This window comes from Colossoma macropomum, unplaced genomic scaffold (genome assembly GCF_904425465.1).
Source record: "Colossoma macropomum unplaced genomic scaffold, Colossoma_macropomum, whole genome shotgun sequence".
In the NCBI taxonomy this organism is placed as follows: Eukaryota; Metazoa; Chordata; class Actinopteri; order Characiformes; family Serrasalmidae; genus Colossoma; species Colossoma macropomum.
In genome coordinates, this window is record NW_023494784.1 from 40,890,230 (window position 1) to 40,910,219 (window position 19,990).

A 19,990-nucleotide genomic window follows, 5' to 3' on the forward strand; every position below is an offset into this window, starting at 1 on the left:
AATGACATTAAACTAAGATAATACAGTGGTTATTGTAATTTTCGAATGGAGAAAATTCTCACATTTGTGGGTTTCTTTGGTCTCTTGTTCAGCCGTCTTGCTGGTTTTTCTTTTTTTCTCATAACACTTTGTTTGGAGTGTCTCTGATAAACCTCAGTAGCCCTAACACTTCGCCCTTCCCCTCTATCTCAACAAAAATCGGGACACCCTACCCCTAGACATGAATGCGCAAACTGGAGGGGTAGGGTTAAGTGGTAGGGGCGAGGGGTGAAATGGGACTGGGCCAAAGAGTGGACAAAATAAACACTGAAAAATCTTTGATATTTACCTGCTGAGTCTTACTTAATGGCTTTTTAAACTGTGAATTAAATAAATGTAGGTGTCTGACGTTTGAACAGTACTGTAGATTATAGATTGATGAGTTGATTAGCACATAATTGCCACACACATATTTCTCTCTAATTAGCAAAGCTTTTAGCACTAATGCAGCCTAAGTGAATAAAGAAGAAGGTGTGCTTTGTCATTTATGAGGTGTATCATTTGCATTTAAACATCTGATGAAAGTGTCTGAACAAAGCCCTTATTCTGAGCTCGCAGAGAACAAAGAACCCACTGGAGGAAGCAAGTCTACCTGGCTGTTGGTCCATCCATACACACCTGAGGAAAGGAGCAGCCTTCCCTTCTGTTTCTGACAGCAGTGATGACTTTTATTTCAAAACAATGACTTCTCAAGGTATTGACTGATTATGCCAAAATAATGTCTTATTTTCTTAAGATTTTTACTAATTGTGATGAAATAATTTTTCATTTTCTCACATTTTTGATTATGTTGAAATAATTTTTTATTTTTCTCAAGATTTTGACAGATTATGTTGACATAATGTTTCATTTTCTCAAAATTCTGACTTAAGTTGAATTAATTACTTGTTTTCTCTGATTTTAACTGATTGTTATAATAATAGAGTTTTTAACTGATTATACTGAAATGTTTTGCTTTCTCAGGTTTTTGATTGATTATGTTGAAATAATTTTATATTTTCGTAAGATTTTGACTGATTATGTTGAACAAATTTTTTATTTTCTCAAGATTTTGTCTGACTATGTTGAAATAATGTTTTATGTTCTTGTGATTTTGTCTGATTATGTCAAGATAATTTATTTTTTCAAGATTTTGTCTGATTACATCAAAATGATTCATATTTTTGAGATTTTACTTATGTTGAAACAATTGTTTTATGTTATCAAGATTTTGACTGATTATGTTGAAAATCTTTTTTTTTATCTTGACTATGTTGAAATAATGTTTTTTTTTTTAATTTTGTCATGTCAAAATGTTTCTCAAAGTTTATCTGATTAGTTTTGATCCTCAAGATTTTGCCTGATTATGTCGAAATAATGTTTTATTTTTTGACATTTTGTCTGATTACATTGAAATAATTGTGTTTTTTTTTTGAGATTTTGACTGATTATGTCAAAATAATGTATTATTTTATCAAAATTTTGATTATGTCAAAATAATGGTTTTATTTTCTTGAGGTTTTGGCTGATTGTGTCTAAATAATGGTTTTATTTTCTCAAGCTTTGACTGATGTTTGATTTTCCCCCCTAATGAAACCCCTCCCCCCATTTCTTGGTTCAGAATTTAAATGGTCGCATTTATTAATCTATATTGTCACTATCATTATAGAAATGACAACTTTACGGAAGGAGGAAAGAAGTTCTTCATTTTTAAATGGACATCCATGGAAAAAAAAAATCCAAGTCATTTTAGTGTATTTTTATTCCTCCATTCATCATGAAATAACAGAATGTAAAGGTCAACTGGCATTTTCAAATTCTGTAAAAACAGAGACAGATTTGAAGGTTTTGTTCAGACAGCAATGATATATAGCAAGTATGTGATTATAAACAATCACTACCAAACTATTGGATAATTATAAAGCTTGAACAAACTTCAAACAAAACAAAACTCATTTTCAATTAAGGTTCTTCTAGCAATACCTGTGCTCATACTAGCGTCTCCATATCAACTCCACCCTTCCAGGGTGTCACTCAGCTCTCCCTCTGGAAGTTGTAAATAACCACCTCAAAAATATTCTTTCAAGCTGGTCTGTAATTTGGAATGCAATCCCAGGAGGAGTCAAGGTAATATGTTTTTTCCACATTGCAGTTATACTGCTGCCACAAACATGACTGTAGCCATCAGGTTTCCCTGTTGGGGGTTGAGGGTTAATACGGTATCACTTGGTAACACAGTGACCTCATACACCGGTTTCTGCAAGGACAGCTGCATTTCAACCACAGCATGGGTGAAATACAGTAACCATAAACCAAAGTTTTCAGCAGAACTCTGACAGCTTCAGAGGGAAAAGAAGGAGGAAAAGATGTTTAGTGTTTTTATTTTATTTGACCCTTAATCAATGATTTGTTTCCACTCTGTGTGTCTGATTTGTCCAGTATGTTACATGTCATTCATGTGTGCACTGACCAAGACAAATTCCTTGAATATGTAACATACTTGGTGAAATAACATGATTCTGATTCTAATTCTGTAAGCACGGCAGGGATGGACATGAGCTCCAAAACCACCATCTGCTAAGTAGATACCCAGTGAGTTGAAGCAATTTCGTATGTACTTCATTGTCAAAAGCCTTTTGACCACTCTTTGAGGAGCAGCTATTCTATACTCTCTCCTTCAAGGCTACAATTTGAATATGTAGTCAAGGACTCCTAGTTTTCTTGAAAGAAGTGATGCTCTTGTAGAAAAACCTACCATTGTTCCTGCCAGTTGAAAGCATGCTGCTTTATGACTCACAACTGAGGAGACTCAGGGACTGATGTTCTTCTGCTTGTGCACAAGCCGAAACATAAAGCTTATTGACTATGTCCATGGAAAACTGTGTTACATATTCTGCAATGTACAATGTTTGAGCGTCTAGTGCCAGCCAGTTTTGCACAGATTTTTAATTCAGCCATAAATTATGAAATAAACAACAGTGTCTCAAAAGCAAGTTACAGGGAGTAGAGCATTAACCAGGGCTGAAATTTTGGTCCAAACTTCACAGCCTGATAATTTTTTGAATAAACCTGAGCCAACCCGACTTTTCAGCCCAATTCAGACCTGAGCCCAAACTCTGAACTGACCCACATCAGTAATTTTAAGTTGAAAACACTCAAGTTCAAGAAAATTTTGTCTGAAACCGAGCCCAAGAGCCTCCTGTCTAAGTTAAACCTTCACCATTAACTGACATTTAATAAAGACAGGTATCGTAGATCACAGATTTTGTCCTTGACATTAATTTTTTTCAGTGCAGCCAAAAGCTACTGGATGCTAGATTATCATTTGAGTATCACCCTACAAGATGCAGAGATATTAGTACATTGTCCATTATTTCCATAAACAATATGAAAGGCTGGCTAGTCAGATCACAGTACATGTTTCTACTGTGCATTTCAGTGGAGCTTGAGCCCAGAGAAGTTGGCGGCGTTTCTGGACATTGCTGACATATGTTTGAAGCCACAGGTAATATATTTGAAGAAATCTTTGTGCATTCACACATTTTCTCTCTTGTTGTCTCTCTCTCTCTCTCTCTCTCTCTCTCTAGTATTGTCTATGTGTACAACAAAGCCAAGCTCACGGTGTTGAATAGCTAAATGTAAAGAAACCTTGTTGTGCAGGCAGGCTTGGGCTTCAAATTTAACAGTACCATTCAACCCAACAGTTGCAAACAGTTGAACTGCTTTTGTCCACTTTCAAGTCGAAGAGAACCTTTAAAAATGAGGCAAAGCAAAATTTTATCAATCCAAATCTCACAAACACATCAAATTAACTTCCACTCCATTCCATTTTATACTCTATTCACTTTTATAAATGCAGTTTATCAATTCGGTAAGTAATTGGACAAAGACATCAGAGCCAGAACAATAAAAAACTGTGGATCTGAAATAAAACTGTCTATGAGATTAAAGTAGAGAGTCTATTCCTGTGACTGCTTTAAGACTGTGCACCTCCTCCCCGCCCCCCAAATCCCACTTGAAGTGTTCTCTGTTCGTGCTCTGGCAGGGCTGTAATGCAGCCACTTCAGTTGACAGTTTGAGCAGTAGGTAAGCTCTAGTGTAAATACACTAAAAAGCTTTTATTGTGTTCCAGTTTTCTGAAGGTGCATAAAAGGTTACTTTCACCAAAGTTCACCAAACATTATCAAGTCCAATCATTTCAAAAACATTCTCTTATTTTTGACAGAGGAGATATGATTTCAGATTCCACTCCAAGGTAAATACATTTCAATAGCTTCATCTACTTTTACATTTTTTCATTCAATGTCTGTTTGTAGCATTTCTCACACATGAGATTCTCTGTTCACAGATAAAACAGTATATATACACAGATCAGGCATAACATTATGACCACCTCCTTGTTTCTGCACTCATTGTCCATTTTATCAGCTCCACTTACTGTATAGGTGCACTTTGTAGTTCTACAGTTACAGACTGTAGTCCATCTGTTTCTCTGCATACTTTGTTAGCCCCCTTTTACCCTGTTCTTCAGTGGTCAGGACCCCCATGGACCCTCACAGAGCAGGTACTATTTGGGTGGTGGATCATTCTCAGCACTGCAGTAACACTGAGGTGGTGGCAGTGTGTTAGTGTGTGTTGTGCTGGTACGGGTGGATCAGACACAGCAGTGCTGCTGGAGTTTTTAAACACTGTGTCCACTCACTGTCCACTCTATTGGATGTAAAGCCAGAGACGACAGCTGTGCAGTATGAGCTAATCATCCTCTAGTCCTTCATTGGTGGTCACAGGACGCTGCCCACAGGACGCTGTTGGCTGGATATTTTTGGTTGGTGGACTATTCTCAGTCCACACTGAGGTGTTTAAAAACTCCAGCAGCACTGCTGTGTCTGATCCACTCATATCAGCACAACACACACTAACACACCACCACCATGTCAGTGTTACTGCAGTGCTGAGAATGATCCACCACCCAAATAGTATCTGCTCTGTGAGGGTCCTGTGGGGGTCCTGACCACTGAAGAGCAGAGTGACAAAGTATGCAGAGAAACAGATGGACTACAGTCTGTAACTGTAGATCTACAAAGTGCTCCTATATAGAAAGTTGAACTGATAAAATGGACAGTGATATAATCATCAGATAAACATAGTCATTTATTAGGGTAAGTGACCCAGTCTGTTAGGTTATTCATATAAGCCAGGAATGCTGGGTCAGTTTAACCCAGTCTGTGTCTTTCTACATAATGTCCTCACCCTGGGTGTCCAATAACTGTCTGATAACTTATGAAGTCCACCTAAAGTTTACCTTTACACTTCATCAAGCCAAGAAAAACCATTTACTTTTGGATTCTGCACATCCCATAAAAAATTCATACTTGAATATGTACTAATAATGAAGGCAGTGTGGAGAAATATTACCCCATTCTTCAGACACTCACAGCTGAGAGAAATAAATGAGCTTGCAGTGAATTATTTAATGTTTAGGATGGACAAATAGGCAGAAAACAAAACAGCCTACTTCAATAAACTGAATTAATAGCTTTGCTGTTTTTATTCCTGGCTTTTGGGACTAGAGTGAAGGTCCATTTGTGCACCAGCAGGGTCCTGACCTGAGAGTGCTGCTGCCTTCACAGCATTCAAACTGGACAAAAGCAGTTTCCCTTAAAATGTTTTTGGGTAAAACCTGGAATGCCTCAGTGCACAGAAGAGCCCTGAGAGGTGAACAGTTTTAAAAGCACGACATTTAAGTAAACATTTCTATTGATGGTACGACAAAACAAAACAGTTACTTACACAATCATGTGAAAAGTCCAAAAATAGCATACACTATATATACACACCTCCTGACTATTGAGTTCAGGTGTTTCAATCACACTCATTGCTAACAGGTGGACAAAATTAAGCAGTCTCGATAGACAAACACTAGCAGTAGAGGGTCGTACTGAAGAGCTCAGTGACTTTAAACATGGCACTGTCATAAGATGCCACCTCAGCCACAAGCCAGTTTGTGAAATTTTTTGACCACGCAAACTCACAGTGCAGGACCGCAGAGTGCTGAAGTGCACAGTGCCTATCCTCTGTTGAATCACTAAAGAGTTCCAAACTGCCTCTGGAAGCAAAAGAACTGTGCATTAGCTTCACAAAATGGGTTTCCATGGCAGAGCAGCTACACACAAGCCTAAGATCAAAATGTACTATGCCAAACAGGTTGAGGGAGGGGTTAAAGCACACTGCCACTGGACTCTGGAGCAGTGGAAATGCATTTTGTGGAGTGATGAATCACGCTTCTCTATCTGGCAGTCTGATGGACGAGTCTGGGTTTGGCGAATGCCAGGAGAACGTTACCTGCCTGACTGCACTGTGTCAGCTGTAAAGTTTGGTGGTGGGATGATGCTATGGGGTTGTTTTCAGGGGTTGGCCTAGAACCCTTAGTTCCAGTGAAGGGAAATCTTAATGCTTCAGCAGACCAAGACATTTTGGACAATTCTTTGCTTCAAATTGTGTGTGAACAGTTTGGGGAAGAACCTTTTCTGTTCCAGCATGACTGAGCTCCAGTGCACAAAGAAAGGTCCATAAAGTCATGACTGGGTGAGTTTGGTGTGGAAGAACTTGACTGGCCCTCACAGAGCCCTGACCTCAACCCCATCAAACACCTTTGGGATGAACTAGAATGGAGATTGTGAGCCAGGCCCTCGCAGCCAACATCAGTGTCTGACTTCACAAATGCTCTTCTGGATGAATGGGCAGAAATTCCCACAAACACTCTCCAACATCTTGTAGAAAGCCTTCCCAGAAGAGTGGAAGCTGTTACAGCTGCAAAAGGGACCAACTCCATATTAATGCCTATGGATTTAGAATGGGGAGTCTTAAAAGCTCCTGTGGGTGTAATGTGTAGGTGTCCCAATACTTTTGTCCATATAGTGTACTTTAAAAGGGAATTTCTAAAGGAGATTTTAAAACATTTCTGCAAAATTCAGTGGTTGAGATGGAAACAAAGTAATTCAGATGGTTTGGTGTGAAGTGGTTCATTGTAGAGAAACTTACAGACTCAGATTTACAGTGGTGGTGATAGGAACCAGGGGTCGCCATGACTACAACACAACTATAGCCATTTTATTTACTATTCAAAACCACCAGTGAACCTACACGTGTCTTCTGAGTTTATATGTGTAATGTTGATGATGTTAAAATAGTGCTAAATCTGAAAGAAAAGCTTTCTTTGGGGACTATTTAGGCTTTGAATACCTGGCATGTTCCCCCTTACCAGGATTGGATTTTAAAAATATGTTGTAGGCCATAATCTTCTCTCAAAACTATCATGTCTCAGACATCAGACAGCATATTCATAACATTTTCATGTACTTTTTAGAGGCATTAAATGGTTCTGGCTCCTATCACCAATTCTGACAAATGTATCCACAGTGGACCACTCTAAATGACTCCGTTTACATCTCAATGGTTGAATAATGCAGAAAATTTGACAAATCAATTGAATCTTCTTTTTGGCATGGGACTAAGACTGTTTTTGTGATTTTTAGGCTTTTTGATACATAACTGAAACACTTCAGTAAAGTTACCCCTTTAGTGGACCACCATGTGTAAATGCTCAGTGGTTTAATCCAGTCACAGTTTGTAGGAAGAACAAGAATTTTGAGGTTAATTTCAATGAAAATGCCACACAAAAAAAAAAACAAACGAAAACAAAAATCACAAATCAGACTGAAAAAAGAACAAAAACAGGAACGATAGTATATCCCCCATTTTTCCAGAAATAAACGTGAGCTGTCACAATTTTCTGTGTAGTGCAACACAACCTCTTTTTTTGTGTTATGATGTCACGTTAAACCATCTCCATTGTTCTACGACTGACTTTCATGATCTAGCTTCCATGTGTCAAACACAGGGCCAGATCAGGGCCAAACACAGGGCCAGATCAGGCCCACGACACAATCCTATCCGGCCCGCAAAAGTATTTAAATTTTCTATTAATATTAGCCCATTTCACAATGTGCTGCACTACAATCCCCAGCATGCACTGCAACGTTATGTTTGCTCCAGCTTTCCTACACCAACAACAGTCTATGGGACAGTATTTATACCTCAATTCTACATAATTCTACACAATCCCACACCAATCATATCACCAAACATAATAACTGCATTTCAGCTGCAGTTCAACCAATATCAAATGTCAGCTCAGCAGCTCAAAAACTGAGCCCGAGTATTAATGAACTTGCAGCAAAGAAAGGATCCAGGTGTCTAGTTCAAGCAAATAGGTAGGTTTAATGACCGAGCTCCAAGGGACATTTAAACTTTAAATATTTCAAGTATTCATGTAATATTTCATGGTCTACTGTAAATGTCTGTATTTTACTGCTAAAGTTTTGGCTTTGCTTTGAATAAACAATGGCTAATTCAGGTTATAGCACAACATTAATGAAATAAAAACAATTTTTTTTTCTTTGGCCCACAGATTTGTTGAGATTTTTTTAACGTGGCATCTTTAGTGGTTGAGTTTGACACCTCTGATCTAGCTGAATAATCGAGTACGACTGCAGAGATTTTAATGAGCTTTGCATAATGTATCTGTCCTCAAAAACAGCTCATTTATAGAGTTTTGCTTTGATAGCCAAGATTAGTGCTTTTGAGAAACAATGCAATTTCAGCCAATTTCAGTCATGTTGCTCATATTCTGTTCATGTTCTGCTGAGGGAAATGAGGTGAGGCAAGAATTTAAAAAATTTTAGGGGGCTCAAAAATCTACCCGTGTTGATCTGGTACTGATCTTCAAAAGCAACTACTTTTTAAAATAATAGAATAATAACAGACTATTCTGGATGATATTGTACTTCCACCAAAAAGTCAGTAAACAAGAGGTCAACAGTACAGAGTTATAGGTTCCCTTCATCATGCAAGACTGGATTCTATCAAATATGTCTCCTATTTCTAATAATCTAATCTCTATTTTTCTAACAAGACTGTGTTATGCCTTCCATTTACACATGACACAGGAAATGGGGAAATTAAAGCATATTAGCTTGAATTACTGACTTGCTAATGCTTTCAGTTTGTTCTCTGACTAGGTTCATGAACTGGATCAAAAATGGTGTGATGAGTTTGATGTGGCATATGAGTCAAAATAATCAGCTAAAAGCTGGATGATGGGTTAAGGTGATAAAAGGGGGTATGGGCAGGTGAGGCAAATCTGATTTTAGGGCTGCCCTGTAAATCCATTACTGATGTGCAGCCACTGAATTCAGTTCATTGTGAATCATCCAAAACAAAGGTGTTTTTTTATCCACAGGCAGCAATGTTCTACTGTTTCATCAGTATGAGGCAAAATGAATAACAAACCAAAAAAGCCAATGAGGTGTGGAAAAAAAAATAGTGTTGCCAAAGGGTTGAGAATGAAAGTACTCTACACTTCAAAATAAAGGTGTCGGAAAGGTATCTTTGGACTGATGCCATATACTGATCTCCAAAGAACATTTTGGCATTATTCTTGTACAAACCTCAATTCCAAAAAAGTTGGGGCAGTATGTGAAATGCAAATAAATAAAAAAAATCACGTTTACGGTGCATAATATCAAAAGATTCAGGGAATATAGAGAAAAAGTGTTAGGTTGAACATAATTTTTGATCCCTCAGATGGCACTGCATTAAAACCCAGCATGCTTATGTAATGGACGTCATCTTATGGGCTCATTGTCAATAAATACTGCATCCACTGCACCACAAATGCAAAAGACTGTACTATGCACAGCAGAAGCCATATTTCGACAACATCTAGAAACACCGCCGACTTCTCTGGGCCTTTACTAGTGTGAGGCCATTGAAATGGACTGATGCGCAGTGTAAATTCTGTGGTCTGATAAGTCAACATTTCAGATTTTTTTTTTTTATGAAAATAATGGATGTAATGTTCTCCAGGCCAAAGTGGAAAAGGATTATTGAGACTGCTGCCAAGGCCATGATATGGTGGGGGGTATTAGTGGGTGCAAATCTGTAAAGCCACCATCAAGACTGAAAGATATGTACACATTTCTGAGCAACAGATGCTGCCTTCTAGATGGCATCTTTTTCTAGACAACATGCTTATTTCAACATGACAACACATTCTGCATGGGTTCCAACATGGCTGCGTAATGAGAGAGTGCAGGTGCTAGGGTCTTCAGTTTAAAAGTCTCCTATTAAAAAATTTGTGGTGCATTATGAACCACTAAATGCGACATCAAAGGCCCTTTAGGGTTGCACAGCTAAAGACTTGTATAACAGATCAATGGCATAAAATTCCACTTTCAAAGCTGGATTAATTTGTCTTCAGTCCCTAATCTATTACTAAGGCCCAATCCCATTTCACTCTTTGCACCTACCATTTAGCCTTTACCCCTCCATTTTGCACGTTCACATCTGGGGGTAGTATGTCCAGAGTTTTGTTGAGATAGAGGGGTAGGGTGAAGTGTTAGGGCTATATGGCCCTGGAAATGGAGGTTTTTCAGAGGCACGCTCCAAACAGAGTGTTATGAGAAAAAAAGAAAAATGGCAAGACGGCTGCGCAAGAGACCACAGAAACCCACAAATGTGAGTATTTTCTCCAATCAAAAATTATGTTAACCTTTGTATGATATCAGTTTAATGTCATTTCAATATATTATGGTCATTTTCTTCATAGCAAGCATAAAAAAACGCTAGTAGTATGCTGGTGTCTCGGTAGCTAACTAGGTAATTTTCCTGTCCCACCTTAAATCAGCACTGCTCCCAGTAGAACTCTCCTCCACCCCCCATTAGACCTCACACACCTACAGAACATAAACTGTGGAATTCATCACCATTTCCTGTGTGCAATATAATCAATACTCCATGTGCAATATTTTTAAAATATATCTATAGCGTAAAGATTTTTTGCTTTCCTATTTATTATGTTTATATTGTTAACTCCTCACCATCCCATGTATAATATAAATCAGTACCTCATTTGAAGTACTCCATGTGAAATCCAGGCAAAATATCCTTACAGTGTAAATATTTTAGCTGTTATTGATTATAATCCTTTATATTGTTAATTTTTGTGAAGGATAGAGTTTATATTTTTATATTATTTTTTACTTTTAGTATTATATATATATTGTCTATAAAGTAACAAGTAACAAACTATAAAAACCTTGTTAAGTAATTAACAAAGTTAATTACTTGCTTGTAAATTCTATTCTTGTTACTTTTTTTCTTTTCTTGAGTGCCTTGCTGTCCCTTCGCTGGTGTAACACTGAGAATTTCCCCATTGTGGGACTAATAAAGTAATAAATAAATAATAAATAATAAGTAATAATAAATAAGTAATAATAAATGACACACATGCTCTTGTCCCAATGTTTTTTGGAAATCATCACATTTTGATTGAGAGTACAGGTTTATAAGGCAAAATTTTCATGTAATGTCCAGTTTTTAATTTAATACAGGTCGGACAGAATTTACCAATAACAAAGTTCTATTTTAATTCACACTTTTGGAAATTCTAAATTAATTTAGCAAAATCATTAAAATCTGCGAAAAACATGCAAACCTCCATATAAATTGAGTGAAAAAAAATATTGTTGGCAGATGCTTTTTGCACCTTGCTGTTCTTCCAATTTGATGTCAACTCCAGCATCACTCAGATAAAACCACTCAATATAACTCTACATTAAAGACAATTTATATTCAATGTTTGCAAAAAGCTCTTGTGAATTTTTTTCTACTGCACTCACAGCTCTTGCCCAGTTGGTAGACATGCACCTGTTTTTTGTTTGTATGTTTGTTTGTTTTCTTTCAGAGTACAAATAGCTGCACTTTGGCCAGTGCTACTTGCACCTGGGTACAAACAGACAAGCCAAACTTTTTTATTTTTTATTGCAATTACATATCAATTTAGCGCTACTCTGGAATGTGTTGTACCCTAAGCACTTTGATATGGTTTAGGTCAAAAGGTTAGTGAGTGCAGAATGAAAAAGCTATTTGAGAAAATTGCCAGGGTAATTTCTCTTACCTGCGAGGTCATGGCTAGAAACTGTCTGGAGGCACTGCAGTCTGGCTTCCAGCAGCATCTGCACCTGCTCTTCTGCCGTGATCTCGCCATCTGAGCCTGCCTGTGTAATCACAACAACAGTTAACGGTTTCTTACCCTCATCCATCTCACAAAGCTAGAATATTCTTTACTTCTGGGAAATTACATAGGCCATCACAAAAAAGACATTTCTGCAAAAATGGAAATGCAGTGCTCAGAACAAAGTGTCAGTTTGAAAATTGGCCCAGGTTTCTGGGAAAAGTATGGGGCTGTAAAAGAGGATAGAGACTTGGGCTGGTTAAGTTTGCCTATTCGACCATGAACTGGAAAATCAAAGTTGTGTGTTGCCGTGGCTACTGGAGGAGAGGCGATGATGGTTTCTCCTGTATAATGAACCTGATCTGTCAGGTGTGAGGGGGTCCTCCAAAGTCCCACTATATTCAACAACTCTAACAATGTAATCACAGCTTAGCATATGAAAAAATAGAAGTTCTCTATGCATATAAATGGTTTCCCTATTAAGACCATGCAGGATCAAGAGTGTTCAGTCATGTATACAGTCCTATCTATTGAGTCTCTTTGCCTACCAGTAGTAACCAATAATAAAGACATCAATCTACACATTTTTTAATTAGTTAGTTTTTTTGACTTCAGTGAGGCTCAGGAAAAATGCAAAGATGTGGCTGTTATGTAGATGAAAAAACGTTAAATAAAATGCAAACACACAATTTCCAAAGTGTCATTTTATACACTAAATATTATGATATGCTTCCAATAAATATTTGTCTACTGCCTACAATCTCAATTTAACAAATTACCACAACCTCAATTTAACTTTCCATTACTGCAACCTCAATTCAACTAACACCTATTTTGACTTACTATGACTACAACCAATTTAACTTAACATTACAGATATAACATACTATTCCTGCAACCTCAGTTTGACTCACCACTTCCTCAACCTCAATTTAACCTAATACTTCTGCAACCTCGATTTAATTTATCATTACTGCAGCCTTAATTTAATGAACCACTACTAAAATCTCAATTTAACATATTACCACAACCTCAATTTAATTTTCCATTACTGCAACTTCAATTTAACTTACCAGCACTACAACCTCAATTTAATTAACCCTGATTACAACCTTGATTTAACCAGTACTGCAACCTCAATTTAACTTACACTGACTGCAACCTTAATATAACTTTCCAGCACTACAACCAATTTAACTTAACATTACAGAAATAAAATGCTTACTACATCTTCAAAATGAAATAAAAGACTTACTACATCTTCAAAATGAATGTACCTTACCACTTCTGCAACCTCAGTTTTACTTATCACTAATGCAACCTTAATTTTAATGTACCATTACTACAGCCTCAGTTTAACATATTAGCACAACCTCAATTTAACATACCATTACTCCAAGCTCAGTTAAACTTATCTTGACTATAATCTTAGTTTAACTTTTAACTATTACTGCACCCTCACATTAACTTACCATTATTCTAACTTTAAATTAACTTATCACTACTGAAACGTCAATTTAACTTACCATTACTGCAAACCTCAAATTAACTTACCATTATTGCAAACCTCAAATTAACTTACCACTACTGCAGCCTTACTTTTACATACCATTACTACAACGTCAACATATTACCACAACTTCAATTTATTATACCGTTACTGCACACCTCAAATTAACTTACCACTACTACAAACTCAAATTAACATTTTATTGCAACCTCAGTTTAATTTACCAGTACTGCAACCTCAGTTTTACTTGCCATGACTGCAACCTCTTTTCAACTTACCAATACTGTAACTTCAATTTACAATACATTACTGTAACCTCATTTTATTGCAACCTCATTTTAACCTACCAGTACTGCAACCTCAATTTAATGTACCATTACTACATATATAAAATAACTTAAATAAACAGTGTAAGAAACAAGACTTAATGGTTTTCCACAACTAACTGCAGCTGAATTCCAAAGTACTTCCACTATAATGAGGGAAAAATTTGTTTTTGCAAGCGAAGCACATGGACCTGACTTTGTTGCTCACTTTGTTTATCAGGCTGAATTTTCTCCACAAGGGGGAATACAAATAACTTTTGTTTGGTTTCTAACATTTGTGCATGACTGAACACTGACTAAACACACGCATAAGCAGTTTTAGCCAAGAATCACACTGTTCACTGTTATTTTATATTATTTAATTACTTGCACTTGCACTGCTGACAAAGACTTTTGGGAGCGCCAGTGTTGCCCCTGAAAAATTGCCACCCTAGGCAATTGCCAAAGTCCTCTTTGCCAAGAACTGGTCCTGCTACATCACCATTTATTCTTACATTACTACAACCTTATTTTTTTTGCTTTCCCCCACTGCGGGCCACAGTGCAGTTCCTCTGACAGTTATTTCCAGCTTACATGTTTTATTCAATTCTGACATTCTGCCTCATCGCTCTCCTCATATTTGACTGAGGTACTCTCTGTACTGAAGTCTGAATGTCAACATCACATTTCACCTCTATTATTCTGCTTAAGTCTCACATCCACACTGAGATTCCCCTCTGTGCAGTAATTGCCAAAGACTAGTATGACAACCTTTTGTGAAGTACTGAAATAGGCAGCCTTTTACTGTAATTCCCTGTTAGGCCCTGGAGCACTTTACCATACATGAGGAAAATACACTAACCAGGGTCAAGAGTGCAACACATTATAGACCTTACAGCATTTCTTTTAAAGAGCCTCATCTCAGTGCTAATGGGGATGAAACAATAGCCACTCTAGGTACATTACAAGCCCTTGAATTTTCACACTTTCCTCTACTAAGAATACATGTGCTCGTAATTGTAATATGATGGCTGGCTCAAGACGAGCGGGGATCGAACTGGCAGTTCCCTTGTGCAGATACCAGAACACTATGGGGTATGCCACTGGCCAAGCACAAGAGATGGACAAGAGAGCAGTAGAGACTTGAGAGCATGGAATGGAAGATAAACGTGTTCTTTTTTAATACTTAAATACTTTTTTAATACTCTTTAATGTTTTTTAATACTTACGCTGAAAGATACTAGAAAAACCAGAACTCGAGTCTCAAGAGAGGAGCTAATACCGAAATTACCGGCTTAGTCTGAGACATGCACGTGGCATTGTGAACTAAAGACTGAGCAAAAAGCAACATGTGAGCACCACTTAAGTAGCGTGCCCACAGCTGTTACTGCTTAACCCTAATGAGCCCTTAATGGTGCCTTGTCTTCCCCTAGCAGCTGGAGGTGGCCTAGCACGAGGCCAGGACATTTCAGTAATAGCCTTTCTTTGTGTCTTTTCATGACCATTTTGTGTGGTTCTTTTGTTGGTCTGTTATGTGCAGGTATGTAATAGGCCAGATGGGGGTGCCCTCCTGTATGTAAAGTGGTCACCAAGCCACTACCTGGGGGACATTCAGGGCTCTCTCCTACTTGGAAGTACACCTGTCTAGACTAACAGCAATCTTCACTTCACTTCAACTCGGCAGTCACTTTGCTTTGATTGTTAAATTTATGAAAGCTTTACTAGACTGTGAAAATTTGGGATTAATTTTCTTTTGATTATCCCTTTTCTCCTGTTTTATGTAGGGATTTTATGGTAGTTTGTTGTATTTTTCTTTCATTTCCTATCAGGCTAGTTAATTTTGTCGTCTTTAGTTGCATTTGTTTGTTATTTTAGGCATATGCTCATCCTTGAAGTCATCCCCTCATCCAGCTTAACCTCTTATCTTAACAAAATAAACCTGAGCTGTTTTCTGGTTTAAATAGTGTCCACTGTTTGGTCTGGCACCAGGTCTGGGGAGAGAGTCCATTCTCATTTTCTGTTACGGCTTGGCCCTAGACTGGCACATGTGATGCCATGTGTTGTTTAGATCTGTAGACAGAGCCTGTCAATAAAATCAAGCTGCTTTGAAGATATCATTAGGCCAGCACTAGGAAACTGTCACTGACGCCTTTGTTCATGGATAATTATTACTCTACTATGAGCATGTCCTTCACTACGTTTCCACTATTATGCACTATTGAGCATTATTCCATACGAGTTTAATCTAAACTGCCTGAGAGAAACCAACATAGACAAAGAAAACACGATCAAAAACAGCCTTTCCACTTTGTATCAAGCTCTTAAGAAGTATGTTGCAACCTTCTGTTTGTATAATTATGCGTATGTGTGATTTTGAAGGACAATCAATATTACAGTGAGAGGATCCAGTATCAAGATACTTATGTTTTTGTTATTTACTGTTGTTGCTGTCCAAAGAAAAACATGTCTCCTTTTTTGTCTATATAATTTGAGCACAACAGCTGTACATTGTGTGAAATTTCATGATGAATGGACCAATAGAAATGCTCCAAAATCATTTGGAATAAAATCTTTTTTTGGAATAAAAGTATCTTACATTAGCAGCTAAAAAGGTTGTTGCTTTTTCCTGTAAAAGTACCAATTTGGAAATCTGTTTTCCACTTCAAATCCATATACACTTCAAAACTCCAGCAGCACTGCTGTGTCTGATCCACTCATACTGTCACTGCAGTGCTGTGAATTATCCACCCCAAATATTACCCGGTTTGTGGGGGTCCTGTGGGGGTCCTGACCACTGAAGAACAGGGTAAAAAAGTATGCAGAGAAACAGATGGACTACAGTCCATAATTGTAGAACTATGAAGTGCACCTATATAGTAGGTGGAGTTGATATATATCTATATATATATATATATATTGCTGCTGTCAGAACAAAACCTTGTATCTCCATTTTGGTCATTTTTCAGTTTTTGGCATATTTTGAAAATGCCTGTTGCTCTTTACATTGTGTATAAATTTCATGATGAAAGTACCAAAAGAAATGGCTCAAAATTCTGGTTCCATTGATTTATATTAAAAGTAAAGTATGTTTTTTGCTTCTCCTGTAAAGTTATCATTTTAGAGATACAAGGTTTTGTTCCGACAGCAGTGATATACATCAACATTGCAACAAACAGAAATAGTCAGAAGCACATATTTGAACTTGTCTCACAGTACACAGTCAGCACTAACTGACCACTTAAAGCCATGATTGCAGATGATTGCAGGTGTTTGTACTTACTCAGTAATCTACATGTGCTTTCTGATAAGTGACAAGTGTCCACTGGAAATGTTCTGAGTGCAACATGTTAAATGTATTTCCTCTCCAACACAAGTGCAGCATAGCAATTCAAAAGCAATTCTACCTTATCCTCTCAAAGTGCTCTAAACAGTAGGTGCCATTACTGGTAGCACTTCTCATGAATGCTAAATTCCTTTGAATATTATGTGTACAAATTATGAGTTCTATCCCTTTTAATAGTTTGTAACTAGTTATCACTGCTGTCGGAACAAAACCTCATATCTCCAAAATGGTAACTTTACAGGAGAAGCAAAAAAACCCAATGTAAGTCAATGGAATGAGACTTCTTTCCAAGTCATTTTAGGTCAGTTCTTTTGGTCCATTCATCATGAAATCTACACACAATGTAAAGAGCACCAGTCATTTTTAAATTAGGCCAAAAACTGAAAAACAGCAAAAATGGAGATACAGGGTTTTGTTCAGACAGCAACTTTATATTGTCATATATATATACATTGTATATAGTGTAATATAAGATATAGTAACATGTTAAATATACATAACAATATTACAAACATTGAGGCTCTGGCTTTCCAAGCTGTACGTTTGAGTGGATGTATTGCTCTTTAAAGCAAAGTCAAATGTCAAGATTGCAAATTCGTCAGAATTCATATAATGCATACAATTCACGCAAGTCTAAATTCGCTCCAAATTTAATTCAAGAATGCAATGAAATCAGTCTCATTTGCAGAGTAACAAGTTGCATTTATGCGTGATTTTGATTGCTTTGTAATGTATTCTCTATTATATAAATGTTCTCAAATGCTAATACTTTTACTTCTACTAAAGTACATTAGTGAGGAACATACTTGACTACACTCACATTCCTTCATATTACTAATTGAGCTACCTTGGTGACAATATCTGTACTGCTTTGGTCACACCAAAGGCACAACTACCGTGCAACTGTGGCTATGCAACCTCACTTGTTAGCCAGATGTTCTCCAGATCTCAGATCATTAAAAAGCAAAAGTTGCCATGCCAACAAAAATATTTCAAAATGTAAGGTTGTCATGGGCAAAGGCAACAAGACAAGACAGAGGAATCAATCAGTCATGTTTTGATTTCCAATGGGCAAGAAAAAATGTCTCTCTACGGCTTGTGGAAAATGTAGATACACCAATGACTGTGACTATGAGCAGTAGCCTAATCAGTCGGTCGTTAGAAATGGAAAACAGTGGCAGCAGCTCTATACCAGAGCTCACTGCTGAAGAAAGTACTGTGAAACTGCTACGATTTAAACTATATGCTAATTTGTCTGTCAGAAGCTTCAAATAAATCATAGAATGTCTTTCAGAATCTTAAAATGTCTGTGTTTAACTGCCTATATAGAGTTATACAGTAAGGAAGGTTAATTGGGTTCTATTTAAGTGAAACTGCAAGGTGTCCAGTGTGGTTGATGAACACTACAGCTCTGGGGAAAAAGCTATTAGCACGTCTGGTTGTACTTGTGAATCTTCTACCAGAGGGAACTGGTTGAGGTCCAGGCTGACCGTGGTCAGCTGTGATCTTGCCAGAGCACTTCATTTGCCTGCTGTTCTAGAAGTCCTGAAGTGTTGGAAGACTATCAAATAAACCTCCCCGCTGTCCTGATTATGCTCCTCCTTGTGAGGTGGAGGAACCAAACCAGTTCATTATGGATGTTGTGAGGATGGACTCACTGTGTAGAACTGGACTTTGCAGCAGATTGAATTTCTTCAGCTGTCTCAGGAAGAACATTCTGTGCTGTGCTCTCTTGGCTAAGGAGACAGTGTTTCTCTCCCACTTCAGGTCCCTGGATATGGCAGTACCCAGGAACTTGAGTGAGTCATCAGTGGAAACCACAGAGCCATTGATGTTGCGGAAGAGGGGGTTGCACCTGGAGTCCACCACCACCTCTACAGTCTTTTGTGTGGTTGAGTGCTTGCTGCTGCACCATGAGACCAGCTGCTTGACTTCCATTCTGTACGCAGACTCATGACTGTTGGTTATGAGGCCCACCACAGTGGTGACGTCAGGATCTTCACAGCTGATTCCTTTGAGACACAGTCGTTGGTGTGGAGACTAATCAATAGAGCCGAAGGCACAGTGAATAAAGCATTTAGAAATGTCGAAATTTAGCTTTGTTGAACAAATATCAAGCAGGGGTTGAGGTCATTTAAACATCCAAACAGCAAATATTATGGTATATAAGTGTATAGTGTGACATCAGCCTGGGACAATATAGGAAATGCTCGACTGAGAGAACATGAGTTGAAGAGTGAAGCTGCTGGAGAGGCTGTTGTGACTCCTCATTATAGAGTGTATGGAAATCTTTTCTGCTACAATTAAACAGATTTAAATCGATTTTTTTTTTCCATTACGCAGCTGAATAATTCATTGGCATTTCTCTTTCCATACACTGATAAAGATATCTTTCCATTTACTGTCATATAGCTGTTCTTCCGTATTGCTGAGCATGAAGATGACTTTATTTGTAAAGCTGTGGATAAAACTCACACAGGCAGACTGCAGCCCCCAACAAGGGCAAACAGAAAGTGCAAATCATTTTCAAGCAATGAACAAATGAGCTGCTTATTTCTGGATTTCCCAAAGTTGTGGTGAGGTTGTATTGACTTTCTTGTTGTTTTATATGGAAATAATAACAGTAATAATAATAATTTCAAAATTAACCTATTTTCCACCTCTTTCTTCCGTTCACCTAATTAAACCCCACTAGATGAGGATTTAATTAGGTATAACAACCGTATCTTGCTATGAAG

General features: G+C 37.6%; 1 protein-coding gene across 1 annotated transcript in view; it reads right to left on the reverse strand.

The window, feature by feature from the left end:
• The window catches only part of pth2ra (parathyroid hormone 2 receptor a), a 102,522-nt gene extending 90,407 nt beyond the window's left edge, over positions 1–12,115 (reverse strand). The window contains exon 1 of the mRNA XM_036574447.1: positions 12,038–12,115. Coding sequence (XP_036430340.1) covers positions 12,038–12,095 — 58 coding nt within the window. The 5' untranslated portion in view covers positions 12,096–12,115. The remainder of the gene's footprint in view (positions 1–12,037) is intronic.
• Positions 12,116–19,990: the final 7,875 nt, after the last annotated feature.